This window comes from Condylura cristata, unplaced genomic scaffold (genome assembly GCF_000260355.1).
Source record: "Condylura cristata isolate star-nosed mole 26May11 unplaced genomic scaffold, ConCri1.0 scaffold00004, whole genome shotgun sequence".
NCBI lineage: Eukaryota > Metazoa > Chordata > Mammalia > Eulipotyphla > Talpidae > Condylura > Condylura cristata.
In genome coordinates this window covers 50,195,692-50,222,388 of record NW_004567105.1, presented here as the reverse complement: position 1 = coordinate 50,222,388, position 26,697 = coordinate 50,195,692, and the positions used below count along the sequence as shown (strand labels likewise).

The following is a 26,697-nucleotide window of genomic DNA, read 5'->3' as shown; positions in this document are numbered from 1 at the left end:
CTGCGCCACCAGGGAGGGCCCAATAAATAAATTTTTAATAAAGAAAAGGAAATAAAATAATTCTCCTAAGATACAGGTTGACATGGAGGGGGTAGAATATAGTTGAAGCATGTCTTCCAGAGGTCAGGCTGCTGAGCTTCAAATCCCAGTCTTATTACTCACAAACGCATGAATTAACCTAGCTAAGCCTCAAGTTTCCTCATCTTTAAGTGAGGATAAAAATATAATTACTACTCAAAGAGCTATGAAAAAGGTTAAATGAGGTCTTCCATATAAAAATACTCCAGAGTCCTCAGTCCACAGCTTAATAAACAACAAGATGTATTGTGTTTCTTATCAATAGTCATTCAGTCACCACACTGGTGGAAGCTCGCTCGGCGTGGCTCCCTCTGGGATTGTGCAGTACACAGCCTTTGTGGTAATGTGGTGTTCAGCTTGTGTGGCGTTCAACGAGCATCTTGTGCCATTGTGGGTATGCTTCTCAAGGCGATGCCTGTCTTATTTCTCAGAGAGTCAATGCCATGTGCTATGGGTCTGGCATGATCTGTGGCTTGCCAACAAACAGGTGTATTTTATTGCCCACAAAGGGAAAGCCAAAGGGCAAATGCACCCTCAAAAAGCAAACAAGAGCTCTGAGATGGTTGCTAAGGAATGCTGAGAAGGGGGTGTCCTATAGTGGGCTGAGTTCCCAGCATGTCCACTTGGTGGGTTCAGGGGCTGTGATTTGCTCACTAATTTCTGGTCAAGGTGTCATTAGACCAGGGAAGGAAAATCAAGGCACATGTCTGTTGGAAGCAGGTAGAGAAGAGTGAGGGGGTGCAAAGGAGGTAGGAGCTTGGATTATGATTGAGGAGAGCTGACAGAAGGGCATGCTATACTGTTATGTGACCCCCAGTTTACTACTTAACATGAACACTTCTCCCCCCCCCACCCCTTACATCTTTGCTTATTTTTATACAATATTTGATTTCTCCCCTCAGGTGTAATCCTTAAATCTCCCATCACCATATCACCCAGGAACAGTTACTATAGTTCCTTAACAAGGACATTTTGACCATCAGAATTGGAGAAATTTATAATGATACCAGGATAGGTCCTAGGCATTAACCAGCACTACCCAGGCAAATAGACTGAAGTGGTCTAGGAGGTATAATTCCAGCTGTTCTCAACATCTGTGCTCAGCCTGTTGCTGTGCAGACCTCACGAGAGGGCATATACTCTATTGCATATGCAGTAAAGACATTTAGTGGGGCTTCTCCCTTCTTCAGCTAGTCAGAGCCCTACTTTGCCAGTTCTCGAAGGTAGCTTCCCAGATGCTGTCTCTTCCCTCGCCGCCCAAGTCCAATTTATTCCAACCACTTCACGTTCAGGCAGATGGAAAAGCATGTTGGCCAGACAGTAATCATTAGCATCCACTGGTCTCATTGTTTAAAGTATCTTTTTGCTTCCTGAGAACAGTTAATCTCTGTAAACTTTTAAATATAGCTATATCTCCTTAGGTTTTCTACTCTTACACAGATTCAGAACTTGAAAGCACATTTAATGGAAGAATTTTAAAGGCTCCATCTGCAAAGCAGGTGTGAAGACACAACTTTCTAGGCATATTTTGCACGATCTGAGAAGAGGGTTTTTTTCAGTGCTCATGTGGCAAGGTTTTTCTGTTCTTTGGGATTCAGGAGAAACTGTAAATGATGTTTGCATTTTGGGGATTGGCTCTAGTATTTTCAAATGTTAGCTAAAACATGAGTGGTCAATTTAGGTTCATTTCTGAGCACTCACTTACTTTTTGTTTCTTGGACAGTTACATAGGCTTGATTGAGCTTGGCATGTGATAAGAGGGAAAGGGATAAAGCAAGCAGTTGTAGGTCTGAACAAGACTTACAAAGAGAATCAAGAGGTAACATTGTGGGAGACAGAGAAAGGGAGCATTTTCCTTTTATATCTGAAATTGCCAATTCCAAAACCATTCTGTTTCTCAGAACTACACTACATAGATACTGTTATTCCTATTCGGATTGCAAAATCAAGGGGCAGAGAAATTAAGATCCTTGTTCAAAGTCAATATGGATATTATGTGGCATATTCAGACATAAACCAGGTCTGCAGAATCCTACAGCTCTTGGGGTTCCCAATAACTTGTGTGACTGGAGAACAATTAATTTAAAATTTAGCTTCTCTAGTCATTACTCTTTTTGGTGGAAATGAAAAAAATTAGAAGGGAAATAAATGAAAAAGACTGAGTAGGCAGCAGGGGAGAGAGGTGAGTTTCTTAAATTAAAGAAATTACTGTACAAAATGGGGCTAATCACCAGAAGAATGAGAGAGAAGACTATAAAGCTGAGTTCACACAAGAATTAAATGTGCAGCTATAAGAAAACAAACACATTTACAACCCATCAAAAAGAATAGAATATGTAGGAATAAACTTAACCAAGGAAGTGAAAGACCTGTATACTGTAAATTGAAGAAGTCACAAATAAGTTGGAAATCCATTCCATGGTTATGATTGGGAGAATCCAATCATGAGAATTCAATCCCAAAGTGATCTACAGATTCAATACAAACACTATCAAAATTTCAATGGCATTTTTTTTCATAGAAATAGAAAAACATGAAGTTTTATATCGAATCTACAAAAGACCCCAGACAACCAAAGGGATCTTGCCAAGGATGACCAAAGTTGGAAGCATCATAGTTCCTGATTTCAAAATATATTACAAAGCGGTAGTAATCAATACTGTATGGTAATTGGCATATAAATAGGCACATAAGATCAGTGCAATAGAACCAAAGAACTCAGAAATAAACCCACAGGTCTTTTAATTTATAACAAAGGAAACAAGAAAATATAATGGAGAAAGAATAGTCTCCTCAATGATTGGTGCGGGGATAAATAGCCACATGCAAAAGCATGATGCTTGACACTACCTTACATTACACACAGAAATCAACTCAAAATGGGTTAAAGACTTCAGCATAAGACTTGAAATCATACAACACCTAGAAGGAAACATAGGGGTAAGTTCCTTGAGGATCTTGGCCATTGTGTTCTTTTGGGTTTGATTTGGCACAAGATCAAAGGTAACAGAAGCAAAAATAAATAGGTGGGATGACACTAAACTTAGAAACATCTGTATATTCACAAAATGAAATCACTAGCAAAAATAAAAAGACAACTGTGCCCTCCCTGGTGGCGCAGTTGGTTAAAGCACAGCACAAAAAAGCTTAAACCACTTCCGCATGAGTTCGATCCCTGCCTGCCCCGGTGGTGGGCACATGGCGTGGTAGACCTCTCCTGACCCGCCCGCTGCTCCCCTCAGCAGTGTACTTCGTCTATCTGCCTGTTCTGCACCCCACTCTGTCTCTGGTGAATCCTCTCACCCTCCGCATCTCTGGCCTGTACCCCAGTTCTGTATGAATAAATAAATAAATCTAATAAATAAATAAATAAATAAATAAATAAATAAATAAATAAATAAATAAAAAGACAACCTACCAAATGGCAGAAAACATTTGCAAATTATAAATTTGGATAAGGGCCTAATATCCAAAATAATAAAAAGAACTCATTCAAAACAGTAGGGAAAAATAAGGAATAGATTAAAAAAATAGGCAGAAGAACTGAACAGACATTTTACAAAGGTTGTAGATAATGGCCAACAAGTAGACGAAAAGATGCTCAATATCAGTAACCCTCAGAGAAATACCAATCAAAACTACAATGAGGTATCACCTCACACCTGTCAAGGTGGCTGCCATCAAACACAAGAGGTAACAAGTGTTGGTGATGAGGTGAAGAAAGTGGAATCCTGGTGCCCTGCTGGCATGAGTTAAGTTGGTCTAATTACTGTGGAAAAAAGCATAGAGTTTCCCCCCAAAAAAATTAAAAATAGAACTACACATGATCCAGAAATTCTACTTTTGGGTATTTCAATAGCTTGAAAAGATATCTGTACCTCCATGTTCACAATCTCCAAGACACTGAAGCAGCCCTAGTGTCCATCAAAGATGAATGAAAAATGACAACATGGTATGTATGATGGGATATTTTCAACCACAAACAAGAAGGAAGTTCTGTCACTTGCAAAAATACAAATGGATCTTGAAGGCATTACACTAAGTGAAATCAGTCCGAGACAGTAAGATAAATACACTATGTTCTTTCTTATGTCATGTAAAAGCTAAAAATGTAAAAAATCATAGAAACAGGACAAGCTGGCCCTGCCAGAGGCAGGGGCAATGGAGGTGTGAAGTGGAGCATGGATAAAATGGATGAAGATGGTCAAAAGGTATAAACTTCACGTTCAAGTACTTATCACATCGCGGGGATGTTCTATTTAGTGGGGTGGCTATAGTTACCAATACTGTCCTGTATATTTGGAAGTTGTTAAAAAGAATAAATCTTAAAACTTCTCATCACAAAGAACAAAATTCATAGTTGGATGAGGAAAGAGAGATTAACTAAACATTGTGATAATCATGTCACAATATAGATATGCCAAATAATCATGTCTACGTCTAAGACCAGTACATATGTCAGTTATATGTCAAAACTGGGGGAGAAGTAGGACTGCCATTAGTGCTTGTAAGAGAAAAGAATGCAGTTGTAACACAGTATAGTAGTTTAAGAGAAGCTCAAGTCTTGCCTCTTTCAAATATTAAGTATGTGGTATTTAGGCAAATGTCACTGGCTCAGTTTCCTATCCTGCAAAATGGGCTGATAATACTAACACCCACTGTGTCCAGTTGTTACAAAGATTAAATGAGACAATGGCCTGAAAGCACTTAGCTCAGCGGCAGGTTAATTTACTACTATTCTGAAAGCAATTACTGGTGGGACATCCTATTCTTATGACTCATATTTTTGAAGCATGTACACACTTTCAATTCACATTTATTCCAACATCAGTGGCTGTCTGATTTATTCCAACATGAGTGGTCCTACTGTCGGATTCTATTCCACACCCCTCTCCGCTTGCTGCAATGTCATTTTTCCAGAAACAAACATACCTCCTACTCATGTCTTATCTTCATAGGGACATTTCTGCCCAGGAACACAGTGTTTTCTTTAACTAAACGTTAACGTGGAGTAAAGAAAAACAAGCTCCCGTGTGCGTCAACTGAGCAGTTCTTCAGATTCCATCACTGTTGGAAAATCAGGGTTTTACGCAACTGTCTTCTACCTGATAGCTAAAGGAGGAGGCGGCAGCGCACAGAAGAGGGAATGCATGCAGCCTGTTCGTAGCCCTCTGAACTAATGGAGATGACCACGTCTGGCTACGCATATTTAACATATTTCTTCATTGCCCCCTCCCTCGGTGAAAGTTATCAGTATACATTTGGCCCGAGGCCTGTTAAAGTTTTACCAGAGATGGCCAGACTTGGAACATTTCAGAACACAAATGTAGAAACTGCTTCAAGAGGAGGAGCTTGCCTACCCTTGTGGGAGTGACCTGCTTGCCAAACGACAACCAAACTTTTGGGAAAGAGCCAGCCTGGTCACCGAGCTCGAAGGCCTCCCAAGAGGATGGATGTGATGTCAACGAGGGCTTGAGCGAAATGCCAGGCAGACATCACTTGAGGGGTCTACTTACTTCTTGCCACTCGCCTGCCCTCCAGGAGTAGAGAGGACACGGTGGGGCCTCGCAGGCGCGCTCTGACTCCGGTCTGGTGTACGGGTTGCACTCGTTCTCTCGGGCTATTTTGTGTGTTCCCACCTGGCAGCCCACGTTCCTCCGCCTCACGCCTTGGCCACAGGACACGGAGCACTAAGAAGACAGAGTATGTAAGTGGGAGCTTTGGGTGATTTGGGGTTGAGGGAGTGGTGACGGTAGAGAGGGTCGCAGAGATAGTGGGTGCACACTTAATCCATAGTCTTTCAGAGCTATCACACAGCTGTCTAATTTGCAGTGAAAGAGACCCAAGATTAGGCTGGAAATCTGGAGAGTGACTGCTTATCAATGCTGAATGAGGAAGGTACTCAAGTTTGGCAGAATCTTGAAAGTTAATGAAACTCTTGAAAGACTGAAGAGCTCGGTACAGATGATTATGAAACATTTTGTACAATCTAGAAAGAGTGCTGCCATGGGAAATGAAAATCCCAAATGATTTCTATCCTGGAGGGTTCGATGTTATTGAAAATTGGGGAAATAGTATTGTACAAGAAGATTTTCTTAGCAGATTAAAAGTATAATCCAACGAGGGTAAATCACTGGGGATCTTAGGACCTTTAAAAGGAGAATTTCCTCCAGTCTCCTTTTCTTGTTCCTATCCCTGGAGCCAGAGAAAATGTTTTTTAACTATGGAATTCACTAAAGGATTTGTGTCTATTTACAACCTGAGATGACTATATGAATAAAAACTGACAAGGAAAAACCATTTCCTCGGGTGTAATATTTTCAGCTTTTGAAAAATACTGTTCATCAGGCTGAAACATTTTGTTGACCAAGTTGCAAAACACCACATTAAATCTGCAATTAACTTTCCTCTAAATTAATTTTTAATGGTTTCCTCATTGCTGTGTTTCATAATCTCACTTATAGGCAAACCAAGAATTAATATTTTTATTAAGGTTTTGACACTCAGAAACTAAAGGCAACATATGATTGGAAAAAACAGGATATTATTACATTTAGCTATTAAAAATTATGATCAAGTTTTTGAGATAGCTCAGCCTTCATTAATGTGACTGGCACTGAGAAACATGTTTAACATACATTAAAGTCATATACCTAAGAAGTGTCTTAAAGAATAGAAAAACTTTTTTTTAATTAGAAAGGAATTCTTGTTCAATTAACCTGCAGCATGATCTACCTCCCTCTGATATAATGGAAATTTACTGTCAAGCAGCACACCCACTGGATTCTGCTTAATATCAATTTTATTTCTATTTCAGATGCTAAGAAAACAGGTGGTATTATTCAGAAGGCATCTTAGGGAATCATATCATTTCAGATGAGAAGCACAAATATTCACATCAAAGCTAGCTGATGAGAAGGAGTTACTTTAGAGAAATCTAGCTATTATTGCTGAGGTTTAATTGTATCAATTGAATTGAATGAGTTTGTGACCCATAAGAAAACAGACTTTTAACGTCATTCTGTCTAGGTGGAATGCAAAAGTTCCTGAATACCAGTGATGGCCTTGTCTACAAAGAATGGTCATTCAATGCTCTTGGGATCTATGGATGTATTTCCCATTGATGACACAGGAAATGAATTAACTGTAAATAGGATTGTTACCACAGGAATGACAGAAATGCACAAACACCATCATCATTAACCTAAACAACAACCCCAAACCTTTTGGCTACTGGAATTTAGGGTCTTAAACACAACAGTACATTTTTAGAACAATGCATGCAAATGGAAATACAAAGGAAGTAGCACAGCGATTAAGAAAATAAACTTTAGTTTGGCATAGGGCTGATCTATATTCAAAATCTCATAAAGCTTGTGCAACCTAAAAAAAAAAAAGAAAGAAAAATCTTAGACTTTCAAGTGTATACTGCTGAGGCTACTTGATAAATGAAATCTCCTTTTGAGGCTATTGTTATTGAAAAAAATTACTTATGGGTCAATGAAAGCAAGGTTTTAAGAACCATCTTTAAAAAAAAAATCAGTCCTGACAATGTTCAATATTTTTTCAAAAGACAGACATAGGAAAATTTCATTTATACAATACAGCTCCGTGGCTTCTGATAGTCATAATTTAAAAGCCAGCTTTGGAATGATGCCTTTAAAGGTTTTGATGTGACTAAATGCACGGTGAGGTATCAGCTCTCTTTTTCTGAAAATTGCATCCATAGTAATGTTGTTTAAAATGAAATGCACTGCGTCAGAGTTCGCTCTCTGGGTTCAACTTCTCTTCCTGTGATGTCTCAGGGGAAGCAAAAATTTGCATACACAGTCAACCAGTCTTGCTTGGTGAATTCCATGAGATTTGTGTAGAAACCTCATGAATAAAACAGGATCAGAGAGACCTTTCATGACCCTGGAGGTGGCAATGGTGGTGGTAGGTGCACGTGTGCGTACTTAATGCTTCTCGCTCTATTAAGTCCATCTTTCTGTTAGTTTGTAAAGGAAAAAGGCTGAGTGGTTTCTATGTGTTCCCTCCACTTCTACCCTGGCAATCTACTTCTGCAGGTTTGAAAGTAGATGTTTTAAGTTTTGAACTACTGAGCTGGGAGCTGTAGCTCATCTCCCTGCTCTCCCTACTGGGCAGAAGTCAACCAAATTAAAGGGGGAACTCAATGCTTATTTCTGCAGATACCAAAAATCTCTGGAACTTTTGCTACTTGGAGGATAGTAATAGACATTTGGCAATCTGTAAAGAATTTTACATACGCTCTTTCAGTATGACTGATGAAATTATGGTGGTAACATTATTTAAAGGAGGGGTAGGTTGAAAAATAACAGTATGTGTCAACTTTTATAAATAATGAAAGTACAAATAATAACTGCAAACATTAACTAAGCACTTACTATGGGCTTACTAGAATAAGGTTCTTTGACCTAGCAATTCTTTTTCTGGCTGGGACTGACCCAGGCATGTAGGAAGTCAGCAGCATTCCTGATCTCTGTCCATTAGATGTCAATCCTGTTTCCCCTCCTCTACCAGACACTGCCAAAAGTTCCAAGAAGTACAAAAATGCTCACTAAGAGTGTTTTAAATAAAATATTTCTTGTAACTCCTACCAACCTTTTAGGCAGATGTTCCACAAATAAGTGAAGAAAAAGAATAGAGATACCCTGAATAGAGATACCCTGAATAGAGATACAACTCAGGCACAACAAAACTGAAAAATGGTTAAAGTAAATTCTCTCTCAGCTAACATACCATAACTACTGAGTTAGAACTCGATTTTTAGCTTGAACATGATGCTAATGGTCAAATGTGATATAGCCTTTTTGTACTATGCTGATGAGAGGGTGAGAGTCTCTATTAAAATAGTTCAAAATCAGCTTATGGTTCAAGTAGAAACAAAATAAATAGCAGAAATCACTAAAGCAACCATATTTCTCATCACTGACCACGTGTGTATGCTTTTCTTGACTACTCAAAAGACACAGTGACACACTTGCCATGTTTTTAATTAAACACACTTGAACACTTAGCAGACACCACAACCAGGCTGCTGTCATCACGATTACAAGAAATGTCCTAACTCAAAAGAACTGGTGGGTCCTAATGAACTTGGTTAATTTCATTGTGACATTAGCACTAAAGAACTTTTAAAAATCATTTCATTGACTCACAGTCACCACTCATTGCAAGGCACATTATTATATTTTGTATTACAAAGAAAGAAAATGAGGGCTACTAATGAAATTATGCTGTTCTGCTGGTTGCTAGGTCCATCCTGACTACGGGGACCCTAACATGTAAAGAGGACATGAAACTTAGGGTTCACGGATGAATAGACTGAATGAATTCATATTTGATGAACAAAGATGAACTGGTACTTTGATTCTAACCTCATCATTTGTGCCTTATTATTTTTTTTAAAAGCCTCCAAAAGAACAGAGTTAAATCAAAAAAATAAATTTTAGTCCAGAATGCTTTAATGTTATGGGAGTATAGAGCCTTTACAACTATCAAGCTTAATCAAGAATTTGATACTCATTTTTATATATTTAGAATTTCACAGGCTCCTTCGATCTTGATCTTGATCAAAATCTCTAAGCAAACTGAATGTGAATTTTTGAGACACGATGTTTTAAACTTTTAGTGAGCATATTTTCCAATAATTAAAAAAATTTTCAACGACAAAAACAAATTTTCAAAAGATGTAAATGAAATGTTCCATTTTTAGCCTCAAAATGCCAATTTTGAAAGAGAGACAATAATGATTAGTACATGTGTACTAGTCTCCTATGCTGATATTCTACATTTCTGATTATCACTAGACATTTTGACATGATGAGAAATTGCACTAATTATTCTCCCTACCTTGAAGAAGGAATGACTGGAACATTGCTATAAGCAGAAAACAGAAGACGAGATAGAAAATCATCTAAATATGGTTGCAAATGGATAATCATTACTCTTGCTTTAATATTGCTGCCTTGGGGATATTTTTGTTTACTCCTGGATCATTAGTAAGCCAATAATCTTTAATCACGCAGACGGTCTTTTCCCATCAACCACTGCATCTGATTATTTTGAGCTATATTTCAGGACTGCACAAATTGGACTTCACCCATGTAGCGCCCTGTCTTGCTGGCTCTTATAATTCATTTCAACAAATCAAATCAGGCCATTATAAAGCTGGTCACGGACCATGACATAACTGTGTTTATTTGCATTTTCTACAAAGGTGACTTGACTTCTGAACAGGGAGTCTTTTCTGGGAAGGCATTCCGATGATCTTACTACCATACGTTAGAAAAAAAATAGATAGGGTTTAAACCTAGTCATCCTAGCTTTGTGTGCAATTTTAGACTTCCCATCAAGATCACAGGAAACTGGAGTAAAACACAGTGCTTACTAGTAGAGTGAGAAACTTCTTGTAGTCACCTTTTTATTGAACAAATTGGCCTTTAAACGGACTATCATTTACATGCTCTAAACTTAATATTCATGGAAAGATGCAAATAGATAAGTAGTGACCAAGGAATATTAAAAAAGGTTAGCAGTGTGAAAGTCTACAAAAGGATAAGCCAGTTTACAGGACTAGAATAGCTCCAAAAGAAAAGGCTGGACGTTACAGCTAACAGTAGTTGGAAATCTGATCCCTAAAAGAAGCCAGAGGAGCTAACTCTGGCTGGGCACAGAAACTTCGTTAAAAGGAAAGCAAAATCTGGGTCCTCCCTGGTGGCGCAGTGGGTTATAGAACAGTACTAAGAAGCAAAAGACACCTCAGCATGAGTTCAATCCCCCGCCCCAGCGGAGACCCACATGGCATGGCAGACCTCTCCTGACCCACCCACTGTTCCCCTCAGCAGTATACTTTGTCATCAGCCTTTTCTGCTCCCCATGGTCTCTGGTGAATCCTCTCACTGCTCTGTACCTCTGGCCTGTACCCCAGTTCTGTATGCATAAATAAATAATTCTTAAAAAAAAAAAAAAGGAAAGCAAAATTTGGTCCCTAGAACAAAGTCTTGGGAGCGTGAGGCTGTTCTGCTGGGGCATGGTGCAGGCCTTGTTTGACAACTGTAAATTGTCATTTGTCTGGAAAGAAAGGGAGAGCACAGTGATGCCAGCTGCTCTCTTCTTCAGGAACTGAAGAAGGATGCTTGTTTCTTGAGGAATGTTCCACTAATTATGTTATGGTAGAGGATTCTCAAATCTTGCCTCTGTTCACACAGTGGCCCAAAGCTTTTGTGATCAAAAGTCAGACTCTGGAAGAAGCAACTTTAGAAGAAGCTGACCCTGAACCTGGTTTTCCATTGATTTTCCTGAGTACCTGCATGATTCCTCATCATGTAGAAGCACAAACTCAGTAGAATCTCAATGGAGAGAAGGAGCAGGATTAAATATAGTGTTTGAAAGGAAGTTGAGATATTACATTGAAGGATCCTTCCACAACGCTGAGAAAAGGGACAGTGTGGAGGGATGAGATCTGCTTTAAGGGGGAGGAATGTGTGATCTTGGTTCACACACCAGTTGTTTATAAGTAAAAGGAAGCATCTAAAACTCCTTCTTGGATTCAACTGGGAAACTCTCACACTCAACTCTTGATTACTTTAGTGAATGTTTAGAATTAATGCAGTCTAACTGTAATCAGTTTCTTGCATACTTACCCCCTTCCCCATCGGATACACACATCACACTCATCCAAACAAAATATTATTCTTGAGAACCTATTAGATTTAAGACGCCTGAGCTAAGCACTTGGCATTTATCATGGCTTTCAATCCTCATAAGAGCTATGTGGAATAGGTTCAGAAGGTTAAACCAATCAGCCTAGGTTGCCTAGCTAGAAAGCCACAGAGAAGTCCCCCGTGTGTCCCCCACTTCTGTTGTGTACAAACAAATAGGGAGGAAAAATATTCTCTAGTATCTAATATCGACAGCCCTGTCTGGAAGAACCTGAGCAGTAAATTCAGATTCAAATTCTGGCCAAGTGACAACAGTCAATGTTACTGCATCTGAATTAGTGGCTCTTAGTGCTGAATGATCATAAAATACCCTCTAGCTATGCTGCTAGACATCTCATACCTGCATCGACGACCCCATCAGACTAAGCCTCACACCTACCCGCTGTAGGTGTCCTTTTCAATGCCAAAGGTTGAGTCACTGGTCAAGATCCCGCAGCTAATAACACAAGGGCTCTCCCCTCCCTGTTTCTGAGCTTCCCTCCAACAGACTGAAACCATTTCCAGGAACACAGCCAATGCTGGGGTCAGCCGGTGGCCCAAGGGAAGGAAGCAGTGGTAGAAAAGGAGCATCGCTCACCTGACTCCAGGCGCCAGCTTTCCATTTGGGACATCTTCCTCCTCGGCACTTTCTGTGCCCATTTGGCTTAGCCAGATGCTTACAGTAATCACTCTCTAAATGGGTTCCATCTTTGGCCATGCAGTAAACATTTCGTTGTTTATGCCCTCGACCACAAGAGACAGAACACTGCAATATAAAGCAATGGCAAGGTTGTTTTTTTTTTTTTTTTTTAAGCACATGGAGTTTGATAAAAAACCTGCCTTGTGAGAGGATAAGGTCATGTCTAACAAAGTCCTCTCCCCCCACCCCCATTTCTGGAGCCTTTTTGAATGATATCTCAAAGCTCAACAGGGATAGAAAGCACTGTTAGAAAAAATGTCCACAGCATCACAGCAGAAATCCTGTACTTGGGTCATTCAAGTGTGGGGGAAAATTCTGATAATTCAGGTGAAAAATAAAGTCATGAATCTGAAATTCTGATGGGAAGGAGTCCTACTATGAAATAGTAAGAGTTTTCTTTTTTGCACCTCTCACTCCATGCAATCTCTGATCAAGATATTTCTTCTACAAAATACCTCTCAATTCACTGATTTTGGATTCTAAAATAGAACTGTACACAATTTCCTAGTTACATCACTTACAGAGACTCTTCTATCATTTTTCCAGGGGATAAACAGTCATTCTCCTAGTCATCTGGGAAGGGGGTGAAAAGGCATATTAAAAACTGGAAGGTAAGCTAGCAGGTAAGTCTGGCTCATTTTGGGAGGGAGGCGTTACCTTTCAACTTTGATCTGTAGGTTCCCTGAACTGTTCAAATGTGACCTCATCTCATCTCATCACATCTAAGAAACTTGACTTTGATTTCAGATTAGGTGTCTCAGGAAGGAATCAAAGTGCCCATGGAGTCAGGGCAAAAATTGGATATGCCAGCTTTCTGTGGAACAGACCAGAGGCAGAGGCCCCTAGTGCACTGAGACATCAACGTGCGCAGCCTCATTAGTACCACAGAGGTCATTACCACATACATTGCAGACTTGCTGGGTCTCGTTTTCAAAACAGGTAGTTGCCAAATGTAAGGTTCTTGCTCTTTAGAGGAAAACACGTTTAAAAATGAAGAATAAAATGTAAAAACATAATAAATTTCACATGTCATTTCCTTCTATCTAGTTTTTCTTTAGTAAACCATGTAAAATGTACACATGCAAAACATGTAGTTGACGTTAATTCAGCCACTATTATCAAGCAGGCATAAAGTTATACCATTCATAAACATACCAGACATGTGTTTTTCTAGTAAACATAGACCATTATAAAAATTAACAGTAGCTGAAAAATACATTTAAAATATGAATATTAATAGGGTTAGCTGTAACTTCTTACTTTTGGTGACAGAAATTGCGGTTTTCATTTGAGCTCTCATTTCCTGAATGCTCTGAGTTGGAGGAGTTATTCTGGAAATCTTAATAGAGTATAGAGTATAGAAGAAAGTAATTCGATTTCAATATCTATACCAAAGCAAAAACATGCATCCTTCAATTTATAGTATTTTGATGTATATGAGCACTTCGGGCTATCATTCTAAAAGGCTTTTAAAATGAAGTTCCTACAAATACACCCATAAACCTCTAAGAGTGATTTAAAGATTTGCACACAGATAATCCCTATTAACTAATTTTAGTATTTTAAAATGTTACTGTGATAACAAAATTATATATGGGAACAATTAGACAATGGGGTGAGTTAATTTGTCCACTATTATTTACTGAGCACATGCTAAGTCCCAGGAATTATGTAAAATGACCCAGTGATGACCAAAACCAGCATAACCTCTCCCCTCCTGAAATTCACAGACAAATTAGGGGAACCCGTTAGTCAAGTGATGACAAAAGTAAACATGCTGTTAACTGAGATGAGGGTTTTGAAGGAAATGGGCTGAAGGAGAGCAGAAGGCTCCCTGGGGCCAGATCATGCCAAGTCCACAGGCCAGAATAAGGTATTTGGATTTCATCCCCACAACTCACAAGTGTGGAGAAACCACTGAAGAGCTCTAAGTCTGCTATCTGTTTTAAAAATTCGACCTTGACTTCTGAGTACAGAATGGATTTCTTTTTTTACTGTGAGAGTAGAAAAACAAAAGAGAAAAACACTTCGGAAGCAATTACATTTACCCAGGTAAGAGGTGATGGAGGCTCAGATTAGCATGAGAGCTTTGGGTGTGGAGGCTGTTATATGAGACATGTTTTTTTTTGAGATAGAAGTGACAGTACCTAATGGATCAGCTGTCAGGTGGAGGTGAGAGGGTAAAGTAGGAATGACTCAGTTTATGGGCAGCTGGATAGATGCTGTTAACATTTACTGAGAGGGGAAAAACAGCACTGGGAGTCCACGATATGCCCATTTGTAGGAAAAATATTGGACTTAAAGAAGAAGGATCTCTGGGTGCTAATTCACTTGCTTAGTTCATGTGCAGAAACAGATACAGTTGTCTTAGAGTAGTCAAAACTTAAAGCAAGAATATCCTTAAGGACAGTCATTTTAATATTACAACCAGTCCAAACAAGCTGTCCTTTAATATGGAGAATTGATGGGGAAACTGATTTAGTCACCTGCAAGATTATCAGAAGAGACCTTCTAAAAATAGGCAGCAATCGGCAGATTCAGAATTGGAAAGACACAGCTTTCTCACAACCAGGCACTGCTCTAAGACTTCATATAACACTATTCTATTTAATCACTCTAATAACCACAGAGGTAGTGCTATTTATTATGGGAGACAAATGGAGTTTCTGAAAAGGTTATAACCATAATGACTTATATACACCTCTTCCCACATGACTCCAACAGAAGTGGACAGATGTCCTGTGAAACACTAACAGCACAATGAAAATGGTTAACTTAACAACGTCCTTGGTAGTCATTCATCTATGGAGAATCAACATATCTGCCCAGGAAATCATATAGTTTTTAAGGTATATGATGCCATAAAAGTCTTTTCAACATTTAGATTAGTTGCATCCTATCCATCCCCACGTGTGCTTTTCTTGTGTAGAGAATTGAATAAAGCTGACTTGAAAAAAGAAATGCACTATTTCAGCATGACTGGCTGCACATATTTGACACAAATTGTTAAAATTTACAGTTATTAGGAAATTCTCAAAGTACCTAATCTGATAGGAAGCACTTTTCATTTCATGCTTTCTAACTTGCCAATGAAGAAGAACAGCTTCTCACACAAAGGTTCATATCTCAACAGGTTTATTAACGGGTCTATTAGGAATTCATAACAAAGCTGTCATTTTGGTGATCAAGTAAACATAGGTTTCGGTTCTTACATTTTGAGGGAAATTTCCATCTGATCATTTGTTGCCCTTTCCCAGGCACTGACTTTTGCATTGATTTGCGTCAATAACATATAATAGCTAAATTTAGTACGTCACCTATTACACATTATTTATTGGCAACATCTCTGGAGTTTCTTGCTCTGGGGAATTTAATTCCTTAAATTTTCAGCTAAAATAGCCTCCTATTTTTGCCAGTAAGACTGTGATATTTTTCCCCTCTCGGGAAACACAACTTGTAAAAGAGACTGATTTCCCCCACCCCATCCCCACCATTTAGCAAGACTCCCTAACAATATAATCTGTTTGTTACTTAGCAACATCAAAGTCACCATCCCAAATGCCTTTCTGCCTTTTGATTCTATACAGCCATTCAAAGGGGATATTTACTTGGAGTTTTGAGTTTTGTTCAGATATTGCCTTAACACATTAACTAAGGTCTGAGATGTTTGAAATCCTTGCATTTCAGCTCATGTGGTGAAAAAGAGACTCAAGACAAGGACAGTCTGCTCTTTATCTCTACCAAGACCTATTTGTTCAGGTAGCTCCAGATACAGTGCAGATTGGGGTCTGGCCTCAGGGGTCCTCTGACAGTCCTTTCACTTATATCAAGGACTTGGCAAACAAGCAAATCCTGGGTGTCTGCCTGGAAGAGGAGGCTGCAGACCTAACTGAAAACACATCCCAGAATCAAGAAGGAATAAGAAGAGAAGGGTGGAGGTCAGGGACACTCACAGAATCTGGCCAGAAGGAGAGTTCTGGATGGGACTGAAAGCCACTGAGGTTTCAAGGAAGCACTGGAGGGGGTGTATAAAGCAGGGCTGCCTGAGTTATAACCGATTTTGATAACATACAGGGTAATGGGTGGTCCAGGAGGACAGCCTGGGGCCACTCTAATCTAGGCATTCTCATCTAGATCATTCTCTGATCTAGGTAGATGAGGTTCTGTTTATAGGAAATGCTGTGCAAGATGCTGAATGGTCCATATTTGGTCCAATATTACAATCACAGGCTTGGCTGACAGCAAGTTAGAAATAAGGAAAACTCGAAGATGACGGGAAAGGTCATATACCGGAAATCATTAGCAAATCAAGACCTTCCTCATCTAAGGAACTTTGACAATCAAGCAACTAGTCATCAGTCTGAAACTGGTAGAAGAACTAGTTTTGAGACAGGAAATGGTACTAATTATTACTTAAGGCCTTTTCCCTTTAATAAAATAGGAAAATAATTTCTCACTAATTTCATTTAATAATCATTCAGTTATGTCACAACAACAAATTCCTGATTCTACTATCATTCTGACTTTAACAAAACATAAAGTCTCACATGGAGAACATGCTTCCAGAAGAATTCAGTGCTTATGCTCAAGTCTCAGGAAGAGTGAGTACTGGGAGCATCACACCATCGGAAAGGAAAAGGGATTCTAGCCTGTTCCTTCTGTTACACCAACACAAGTAAGAGAGTGCACAGATAGGAGTTTAGGGGTCAAGGATGCAAGTACTACTTGATACAAGGCCTGCAACACCATATAGGCTTGTCACGTAGGTGAAAGATAATGGTTGAAATTTATACTTGTTTGTTTACTGCCTTTCTCACTGTAGGCCATTCAGCAAATATTTGTAGAAATGAGGACAGGAAAAAGCTATACCTATCACAGGTGATGTGTACTATAAACCAACTGTCATGTTTTTCTAAATGTCACAATAAACGAATAACCTGGAATCTGACCCACTGAGCAAATGCTGAACTGACAGGCATAGTTATTTAGACTCAAAGCGGATGGCTCAAAACCACTTTCTATTTGATCAACACTATTAAAAAGCAAACCAGCTAGCTCTTACTGAATGCTTCCTATGACTGGGACATTGGATGAAAGGATGGTGACTTCTCTCATTTAATCTTAAGAGCAAATCTGTGGCTAAGGCACTATTAGGATGTCTTTTTATAGATTAGGAAACTGAGGATTAAAGAGGTGATATCACTTGCCCAGGATCAGAAAGCCGGGAAGGTTAGGCTTCAGCTACAGCACATCTGTCTCCACGGCCACTACATTCTTCCTTCAGCTAGTCTAAAACGACCTGGTTAAGAAAAAAGTTGCTCAACTCTGTTGACTTGTGGCAACAACAGAAAGCAAGGGCTTCAATGGAAGGTCTCTTAGGACTATTCTAGAAGCTTCTGACCCTTAAATTCCCGAGAAGAGAGCACACAGACAATGTATTTCTGACTTCAACACTTCCCCACAACATTTTTAGCACCTGAGAAGAAAGATGCTATTTTAAGGGCTCTTGACACTTTGGGTCCTGTTGACACCACATAATGAATGACTGTTTTCATCCACTGGTGAATAGCTGTTTGCATGGTAATGCATGGAAAGTTGCAGCTTGTAAATCTGCAGCCCAAGCCACAAAGATTAATCTGAATGCTCTGAGACACAGGACAACACGAAGTTTACTCAGCCCATTTATGCCACGAAGTCACATTAGAGAAAACCAACATTACAAATTCAACACTGGTGGAGAAGAGACATCGAATGTTCAAGGCTTCACAGCAAGGAGAGAGCAGATGCAGGCTGATGATTGAGAGGTCCGGACCTAGCACAGAACACCACTTGGTTCCAGTGGCAAGGGAGACTGAGGATTAAAGACCAGGTTCTGATGTTGCTTGGTGAACCACAACTAACCAGCCATTCTGGTTATTTCCATTCCAAGTCTGACATGCTCACATAGAGCTAGATGATAGTCAGGAGTGGCACCAGGTAAGCATAGCTTTGTACCTCTGGCTTTGACAGGGTGCCAACATCAACACAAAAAATGACTATAACAACATCTTGTTCCAAGGTTCAAAGCCACCAACGGGTATGTATGAGCACCAGGCCAGGCCAGGTCACTACTGCTCATTGTCTGGGTGCTCATCTTCACTGGGCCTTAAAATGCAGCACTTCAAGGCCCAGGAAGAGGCTTAGGCTGGAATGCCACCTGCCATTTTACCAGGAAAAGGTGACGGTACTTAATCTCTTCCAGTGCAAATATGTCATCTATAAAAATGGGCTCAGCACTATCTCCACAGCTATATGACAATTGAGACAGTGCATTAGATGGAGCTCCTGGTGTTTTGCACTAATAGTGTAAAAATCCGTGTTCACTGTCACTGCTAATACTATTTCTACTCAGCAGTCCTTCTGACTACCTCCCAGCATGCAGTTAAAAAGAAGTGTATTTTTAAAGCATAGGCTAGGAATGGGAGCCTAAGATTTCCGTTCTAACACAGACATCTCTTTGTAAATGGAGGGGCTTAATCTAGCAAAACCTCACCCTGAGGAATACATAGGAGTTTTCTTTCCAAAGGTCACAGGGAATTCTTCCCTGCTGTAGTGCCCTTTCATTTTCTAGACTCTTCCTTATTAATACCGTCTCTTCTAACCACAGAGGAAAAACAAGCAAAAAACAAAAATCAAAGACACCAATCTGAATACCACATCTCTTTTCTACTTCCTCATTTCCTGTTTACACTTACTATCTCAAGAACCACTTATAGTTTTTATTTCTTTTGTGTTGTTGTTTCTTTAAATGTCCTGAAATAGACTCCCATTATGCAATACACACTTCCCTGCTGGGCTGGGCTGGCTGTGTGAGTGGTCACAGTCCTTTGTTACAAAGCATACATCCTTATTGGTGGCGTGCGCACATTTGGAAATGGGTTTACAGGGCTTCTCACAAGAATGGCCTTGGATGGGGCACCAGGGAACCAGCATGACAGAGGCAGAAGAGACGACTTTGCCAAGAAACAAGGGCTGTGACTTCAGGGTGTAAAGCCAAGGCTGACAGGACTGCCTGATGGCTGTTTATGTGCAGGACCACCATGGCACTTATTACCATGAAAAGGAGCTGAGGACGCAAGAGATTGGCAGGGAACACCAGGGAAGAAAGCGGATGCGGGCGTCATGGTCAGCCCAGCCCGATGGGCATTAGGTCATCCTTCCATCCCTGTTGCCTCTCACACCCCCACACGTTGCAGTGCTACAAAGGTCTAAGGCTGTGGGAAGAAAGGAATTCAGATTCACACATCCAGTCTTGAAGCACACTTTGGCGCTGCAGTCAAACTGCAGCCAAGGGGGGGGAGCCTGAATATGCTCGCAAAGGAGATGACAGCATCAAGGAAATACAGGGGAAACTGTGAGGGGGTATGGTGCCTCCTCCCTCTACCATGAGAAATGTAAGGCACAGGGCTCTCCACCAGCTCCCCCAAACTCATGACGACCTCATATTAACGAAGAGAAATTGATTTAACATTGAAAACCGCACCATATGAAATTAGCTAAGTAAGTTGTGAAACCCAAATGGGGCTTATTTTATTTGCAAGGATAACTATTACATTCTTTCTCTCCATCAAGACACACAAAAAAGCAAGAACATCTGCAAGCATAACAATTGATGAGTTCTACCTGGGTGCCATCCAGCACCCTCCTTCACCCCAGAATTAGAGGCATATTACACGATCAGGCCCTGGTACCCATAATGTCTTCTGATTTCTCATTCTTAAGCACAGTGCTTATTTATATAGAGCTGCTTCTCCCATTCAAGGCTATGCATGCTGATTATGTGTAGCCTGTCTTCAAAAGAATAATGATATGGGCACTATTTAGAAAAGAGGGGAGGAATCTAAATCTATTCTTGCCACAGGGTTATTTATGAGGAAAATATTGAAGACAACATGGATTGTATGTTCCAGGATTCTTAGTCTCAAAGGTGAGTGAGTAAGTAATTCAGGTGTCTGAGTAATTGATAGATAAGTATGGTTGGTGGGAACAGTGACCAAGATTCTATGGCACTCTGATCGTGGGCAGTGACTGAAGGCTTTGGCTAGAGGGTCTTGCACCCAATGTTCTCTGTTCCAGCCATACTCCCTTCTTGCTCTCCCTAAGATACCCAGCATTCCCGCGTCTCCAGGTCTTAACTTATGATATTCCTCCCTGGATATTCATATGGATTACTCTTTTATTTCCCTATACCTCTGCTCAAATGTCACCTTCTTAATGGACACTTGCCAAACCACCTTAAAAATTTAGTTCCTGGGCCCTCCCTGGTGGTGCAATGGGTTAGGACTGCAGCACTGCAGGCTGGCCCGCAGCCAGCAGCCGCTTCAGTGTGAGTTCCATCCTGCCCTGGAGGTGATCCACATGGCAGAAAACCTCTCCTGACCTGCTTGCTGCTCTCCTCAGCAGTGTACTTCCTCGATCTGCCTGTTCTGCTTCCCACTCTGTCTCTGGTGAAGCCTCTCACTGTCCCTACACCTCTGGCTTGTGCCCCAGTTCTGTATTCATAAATAAATAAATCTTTAAAAAATTATTTTTAGTTCCCACCTCTTCTTTCATGCTATTTTCTATCCCTCATTTAGTTTTTATCTATGGTACTTACCACTTTCTTTTACAATACATATTTTATTCTTTTGGATCTGCTTTGTTATTTATGGATCATTTCCCCCTACCCTCTAGAATGTAAGGTAAATGGCCTCTAGGATTTTTTGGGTCTGTTTTGGCCAGTGCTACAACCCCTGGAGTTAGAGCAGTGCCAGTTTTATAGAAGACACTCAAGTACTTATGGAATGCACAACTGAATTTATGGATGAGTAAATGAATAATGTAGGATTTGAGTTGACCCCAATGTTTCTTCTTCCAAAAGAATCCCTTTGTTTCTAAATTAAAAAAAAAATAAAATATTTTTGCACAGAAGAACGGAAGTGTAGCCAAGAGAGGTGCAGGGGGTAGAAGAATTCACCAGAGACAAACAGGGAGCAGAACAGGCAGATTGACGGAAAAGCACTACTAAGGGGAGCAGCGGTCGAGGCAGGAAGGTCTGCTTAGCCAGATGTGGGTCAACTCCCTGGCCGGGGATTGAACTCAGGCAATAGCAGTGATAGCTCTAATACTTAACCCCAAAGCCCCAGGAAGGTCCCCCAAAAGAATTCTTACACAAACATTCTGCACAATGCTCAGCTCACCGTAGAGACCAAATAAATACAGCCCTACCTCCTGTGTCTAATCAGCCCCAAAGTAGTTAACTATTCTAAGTACTTATGGTTTGACATTTAACTCATTGTTACAGAATTAAATACCTCAAAGGGGACACCTAAGAGGAAGGTTAACTGGGACAATGATATAACTAACCGCAAGTGGCAAGGCTAGAATTCAGAATACTATACTACCCTGTAAAGGCAAGAATACTCAACGTTCAGCTCCAAGCCACTGGGACCATCACATATCCCAAGTGTCACATGTTTCTCCTCTCCGTTGGGCCACTTTTGCCCAATGGAAAATGTATATAAACAGCCAAAAAATTGCATGCTAAGAAATGCAGTGAACAAGAATGGGTTTTATCAAGACCAAGTACTGTCTATCTTCATTATGAATAAAAACATCTGCAAATAAAAATCTGACAACTCAAGTGTCTTCTAATATATGTGTCTAGGGCCCTTCCTGGTGGTGCAGCAGGTTAAAGCACAGCACTAAGAAGCTAAAGCCACTTCCTCATGAGTTCGATCCCCGCCTGCCCTGGAGGTGACCCACATGGTGAGGCAGACCTCTCCTGATCCACCTGCTGCTCCCCTCAGCAGTGTACTTTGACGATCTGCCTGTTCTGCTCCCCACTCTGTCTCTGGTGAATCCTCTCACTGGCCCTGCACCTCTGGGCCTGTACCTCAGTTCTGTGTGCACAAATAAATGAATCTTTAAAAAAAAAAAGTGTCTAGGTGTGAGCCTCACCTTTTCTTTTTTGAACTTTCAAAAATGATCTTGAAGGTATCCAAAACTAAAAAATCAATCTCAAACCTGAGATTCTGAATAAGAGAGAACTGAATAATTACCACCCTTTTTTACACTCTGTTAAATAAGGTAGCTGCTACCCAAATAGTAGATTCAAGGCATGTTCAGAAAGACCTAGTTTTTTTTTTCAGTTCAGCAGATTTTCTAAACAGATGAATCAATCACTTTAAGTTTGCTCTAAGTGTCAGGGGCTGCCAGTCCTTTCCAGCCCTTTCCAGAGCTCGGGCCTGAGAATGCTGGGCAGCCAAGCCCACTTTCTGAATTCCTTTGAAAACCATTCAAAACCAAGTGAAGTGTTAGAAGCTCCCATTTTATAGTACAAATATTTAGCTACCTCCCACTTCTGATAAGTGAAATAAATAAAACTAGGAATGTGGCTGAAAACCCTTAGGAAACATTTAGCTCCTAAGGATTCAGCTTTGATGACTTCAAAAGCAAGTTTCCCAACATCACACAATCACTGATTCTTGCATCCAGAGCCAGATAACTGGCTAGCATCATGCTTTCCTATATTCTATCTGGTAGGATTATTAAAACTTCCAGAAATAACTGATTTTGATTCATATCATATGAAGAAACAACCGCTAGCTGTAGTAGATATCAGTTTAGCTTCCTTCTGATTTTTAATTATGTTGGGAAACTTGCTTTGTTTCCTAGAGCTCAGCTTTTCTACCTGCATAATGGGCATAATAAAGTCCATTTTGCAAGGTTTAAAGGGCTAGCAATATGCTTGCAAAGCACAAGGCCCTGGGTTGTCTCACAGCAGATATGAATAACTGGGGTCCTTTCTCATTCTTTCTCCACTTGTGGTCAAAGCTACCCAACTGTTCATGGGCACATGGATGTATGTGTCACATCAAGATATATAAGACAATCGTCACCTGGTTAATTGTGGTGTGGACTCATTCACTGAGAGATGAGAGCCTTTGGGTGCTGGCACATCTTGGTTTAGGGAAGATTTGTATGTGCCCAATTTTATAGCCTAGAATCACTGGTAAGATTATACTTAGATAAAAGCAAAACTTAATTTCTAACTTTAAAGGGCTTTCACATAGTCCAATGGTAACTGAAGGTTCCAATAAATCTGGAAGGTGACAACCACTTCCCTTATGGAGAAATGAGCACACTTCTACACTGGGTACTGGTGTGCAAGGCTTTATTTATAAGTCTGTTTGATTTCTCATCAAATGAAGTTTAAACATGGGAAAATCCAATCTTTCATTAGAACTTAAACACTACCCTAAAACTTTGAGTCTTATGACAGAGTCTTGGATTCAGTTTTGCTTGTCTTTTCTTCACCAATAGATTTCTTCCTCAGACTCAAAGCTCTGGAGTCACTACTAGTGTTTATGGCCATCATTAGTGACCTTTTGAACAAGAAGAATTGAGATTGATTTTTCTTCTAGGGCCAAGAGATTCATCATCTAAAATGGTTCATCCTTGAGGTCTCAGAGTTGTGCTTGTCACACTGAGTGTGTACAGATGTGTGTCTTTTTGACATGGGGACTGGAGTTGGTAAATATATTGCATTTGCCATCTGCTAAAGTGGGATAGCTGCAAAGTAGAGCTGAAGTGGTTTGAGAGGTAGTGACAGAAACTCTTTTCCCTGGAAGTTAATGTTTTGGAAGATCATGTCAATGGTACACACCTAGAAAAGCTAATCACCTACCCACATAGAACTTCTGCTGGTGAGTTAAAAAAACAAACAAACAAACAAACAAAAAATTGCAGAGAAATAGCTTACTGTGAAAACCTGGTGAACTCTAAAATCTAATGATTTATCTTTTGGGGGGTAGGGAATAGTTTGTAATCTTAAAGATTTCTCCTTGTTTTAAAAAAACAGGGATTTGGTTTGTCACATATTTGGGGAAGTGTTGCTACAGGAACTTTGTTGCTGCTTTGTAGCAGGAAAGCTGTTGTGCAGCAGGTTTGCAAGACAAGACCCTGCTACTTGAGCAGAAGTTCTTGTGTCTTTTATTGAAAGCATGCAGGCTGCTAAAGGCTGATCATGTGACAAGGGTATGAGGAATAAGGGTCTGAAGGGTGGGATGGGAATGGGGGACATGATTTTACAAGGAACAGGGAACGGGACATCGTGACCATACATCAAGAGCCATTTGTGTCAGCAAAGTATTTGATGCTATCACCAGTACAGTTATCCCAAGACCGCCATGGAGACAGTCATGTAATCAGGACAACAATGACCTGGGCACCCCTTGGTCTGTCTCCCGACATGGGCTACACTCTGTAGGGGGTCAGGGAATGTTCAGTTGTGATTCATAGAGAGGAAATAGGTCACCATTGCCCATGACGGCCAGCTAGTTGCCAGCTCATAGCCAGCTCATATGAACCCACAGGAAAGGTTGCAGACTAACCTAATGCTCAAAAAAATATGGAACTAAAAGTTTTGCTGGAAGAAATCCACAGAATTATAAGGTAGAGAGGTGATGTTGCCCTGATAGGGATACCTGAAGACATTTTGAATATTACAACCAAGAAAATATGCTACTAGTATGTGTTGGATACAAGCTATGATGCTAAATCACCAACAATGGACAGAACAGTCACCCACCACAAAGAATGTCCACGGTGCTGATGATGGGAAAGCCTGTTTCAGACTTATTTATGATCCATAGAGCTACATTCTGTACTGCCCTCTAAGTTTCTCATCAGAAACATGGTCTCCTACTTCCCAGACAAAACGCTCAGTAGATTAATGCTGTCTTTAAAAACGAACCCAAAAGAGACATCTAATTATTCAACACCAATTTCTAGACAAGCTGCACATCACACACGAGCGAATTCTATTTATCATAGATGAGAACAGTGCTATTTATTTGAAATTAAAAGGAACATACACACATGAACAATCACTGCTATCACAACAATCCAAATGTCATGAACATTTGATATAGCCCTTGTTTTTATAGACATGTGCAGCCACATCTATGCCTTTCTTTCTGCCAGTTGTCATGATCACATTGGACACATTGAAGCATTTATAACCTCTAACTCAACGAGTGACATCGCTTGCTGGTTAGCAAATTTGCAATCTGGTGAGATTAAGTTTAAAATTTCAATTTTCAGCTCTTCCTTGAAAAAAATCTTGATGGGTTCCTGGGACCTCACCTAACATTTTACGGAAAAGTCAGCTCCCTGCAGAGAAGTACTTTCTGACAGCTAGCTGCCTTAACCCCCAGAGTTTGTAACTGTGACTTCAAATTTAGCTTTGGGGTATAAGTATTTCCTCAGCTCATCATATTTCCCCCTGGGGCTTCTCAACCTTGGCACTGCTTCGACATTTTGGGTGAGGTGATTCTTTGTTGTCAGAACAGGGCTGAGCATTGTAGGATGCTTACTTAGCAGCATTCCTGGTGTCTATTTACTAGGTGCTAGTAGCATCGTGACTCCATTTGAAATAACCAACAAAGTCACCAGAAATTTCCCAGTGTCCATGGTGGGCTGGGTTGTGGCAGGCAGATAAAAATTGCGCTTAATTGAGATCCACTTAACTGCCCCATGGTTTGTAGAAAGCCTTTCAATAAGCTCTCACAACTGAACTGATCTTGATTGACGTGACCGGAGTAAAGCACACAGAACTTCTTTATGAAAGACTGGTAAAAGGGCCTGCTGACTCTCAATCCAACGAGGTCAAGATCTGAGGCTAAAGGTTTGGGAAGGCCTGGTCTATGGAGAGCATGACATGTACAACATGAATCAATTCCCACGCACAGCAATGGTGATACCAACTACAATGAACAAACATGCTCTTCTCGACGGCATTTCTTGCCCGACTTCGTTTCCAGGACCCACCACTGCCAAGGGAATCCCAACAGTCCACCTCTGATTAAGAGACAACCACTGAGAAGGAAATAATGAGTACACGAAGAAAGGACACATTGTAATGCATGAGTAGGTGAGGTGGCTGGGAGAGGACATTTTATTGAACACCAGGAAAACAAAGAGTATGCCTTTTTGGAGTAACTCTTTAGTATTCAAAGGAATCTGTCCTTGACCAGGGAGCAGTAGATTAAAAGAGAGGAGTGTGCCCATGGCCAAGTATTTACTGGAATTCACTGGCATTAAGTCTGGATTTCCCTGGGAAACAGGAACAGAGACTATACCATTCTCAGAGGCCTTTCATTTTATCTCAGTGGG

The 26,697-nt window shown here is 40.3% G+C and overlaps 1 protein-coding gene across 2 annotated transcripts in view; it reads right to left on the bottom strand.

Moving 5' to 3' along the window:
* The window catches only part of ADAMTS9 (ADAM metallopeptidase with thrombospondin type 1 motif, 9), a 162,660-nt gene that overhangs the window by 32,755 nt on the left and 103,208 nt on the right, over nucleotides 1–26,697 (bottom strand). For both annotated transcript variants that reach the window (XM_004676000.2, XM_004676001.2), the window contains 2 exons: nucleotides 12,400–12,567; nucleotides 5,595–5,768 (listed from right to left, as the gene is read on the bottom strand). In XM_004676000.2, coding sequence (XP_004676057.1) covers nucleotides 5,595–5,768; nucleotides 12,400–12,567 — 342 coding nt within the window. The remainder of the gene's footprint in view (nucleotides 1–5,594; nucleotides 5,769–12,399; nucleotides 12,568–26,697) is intronic.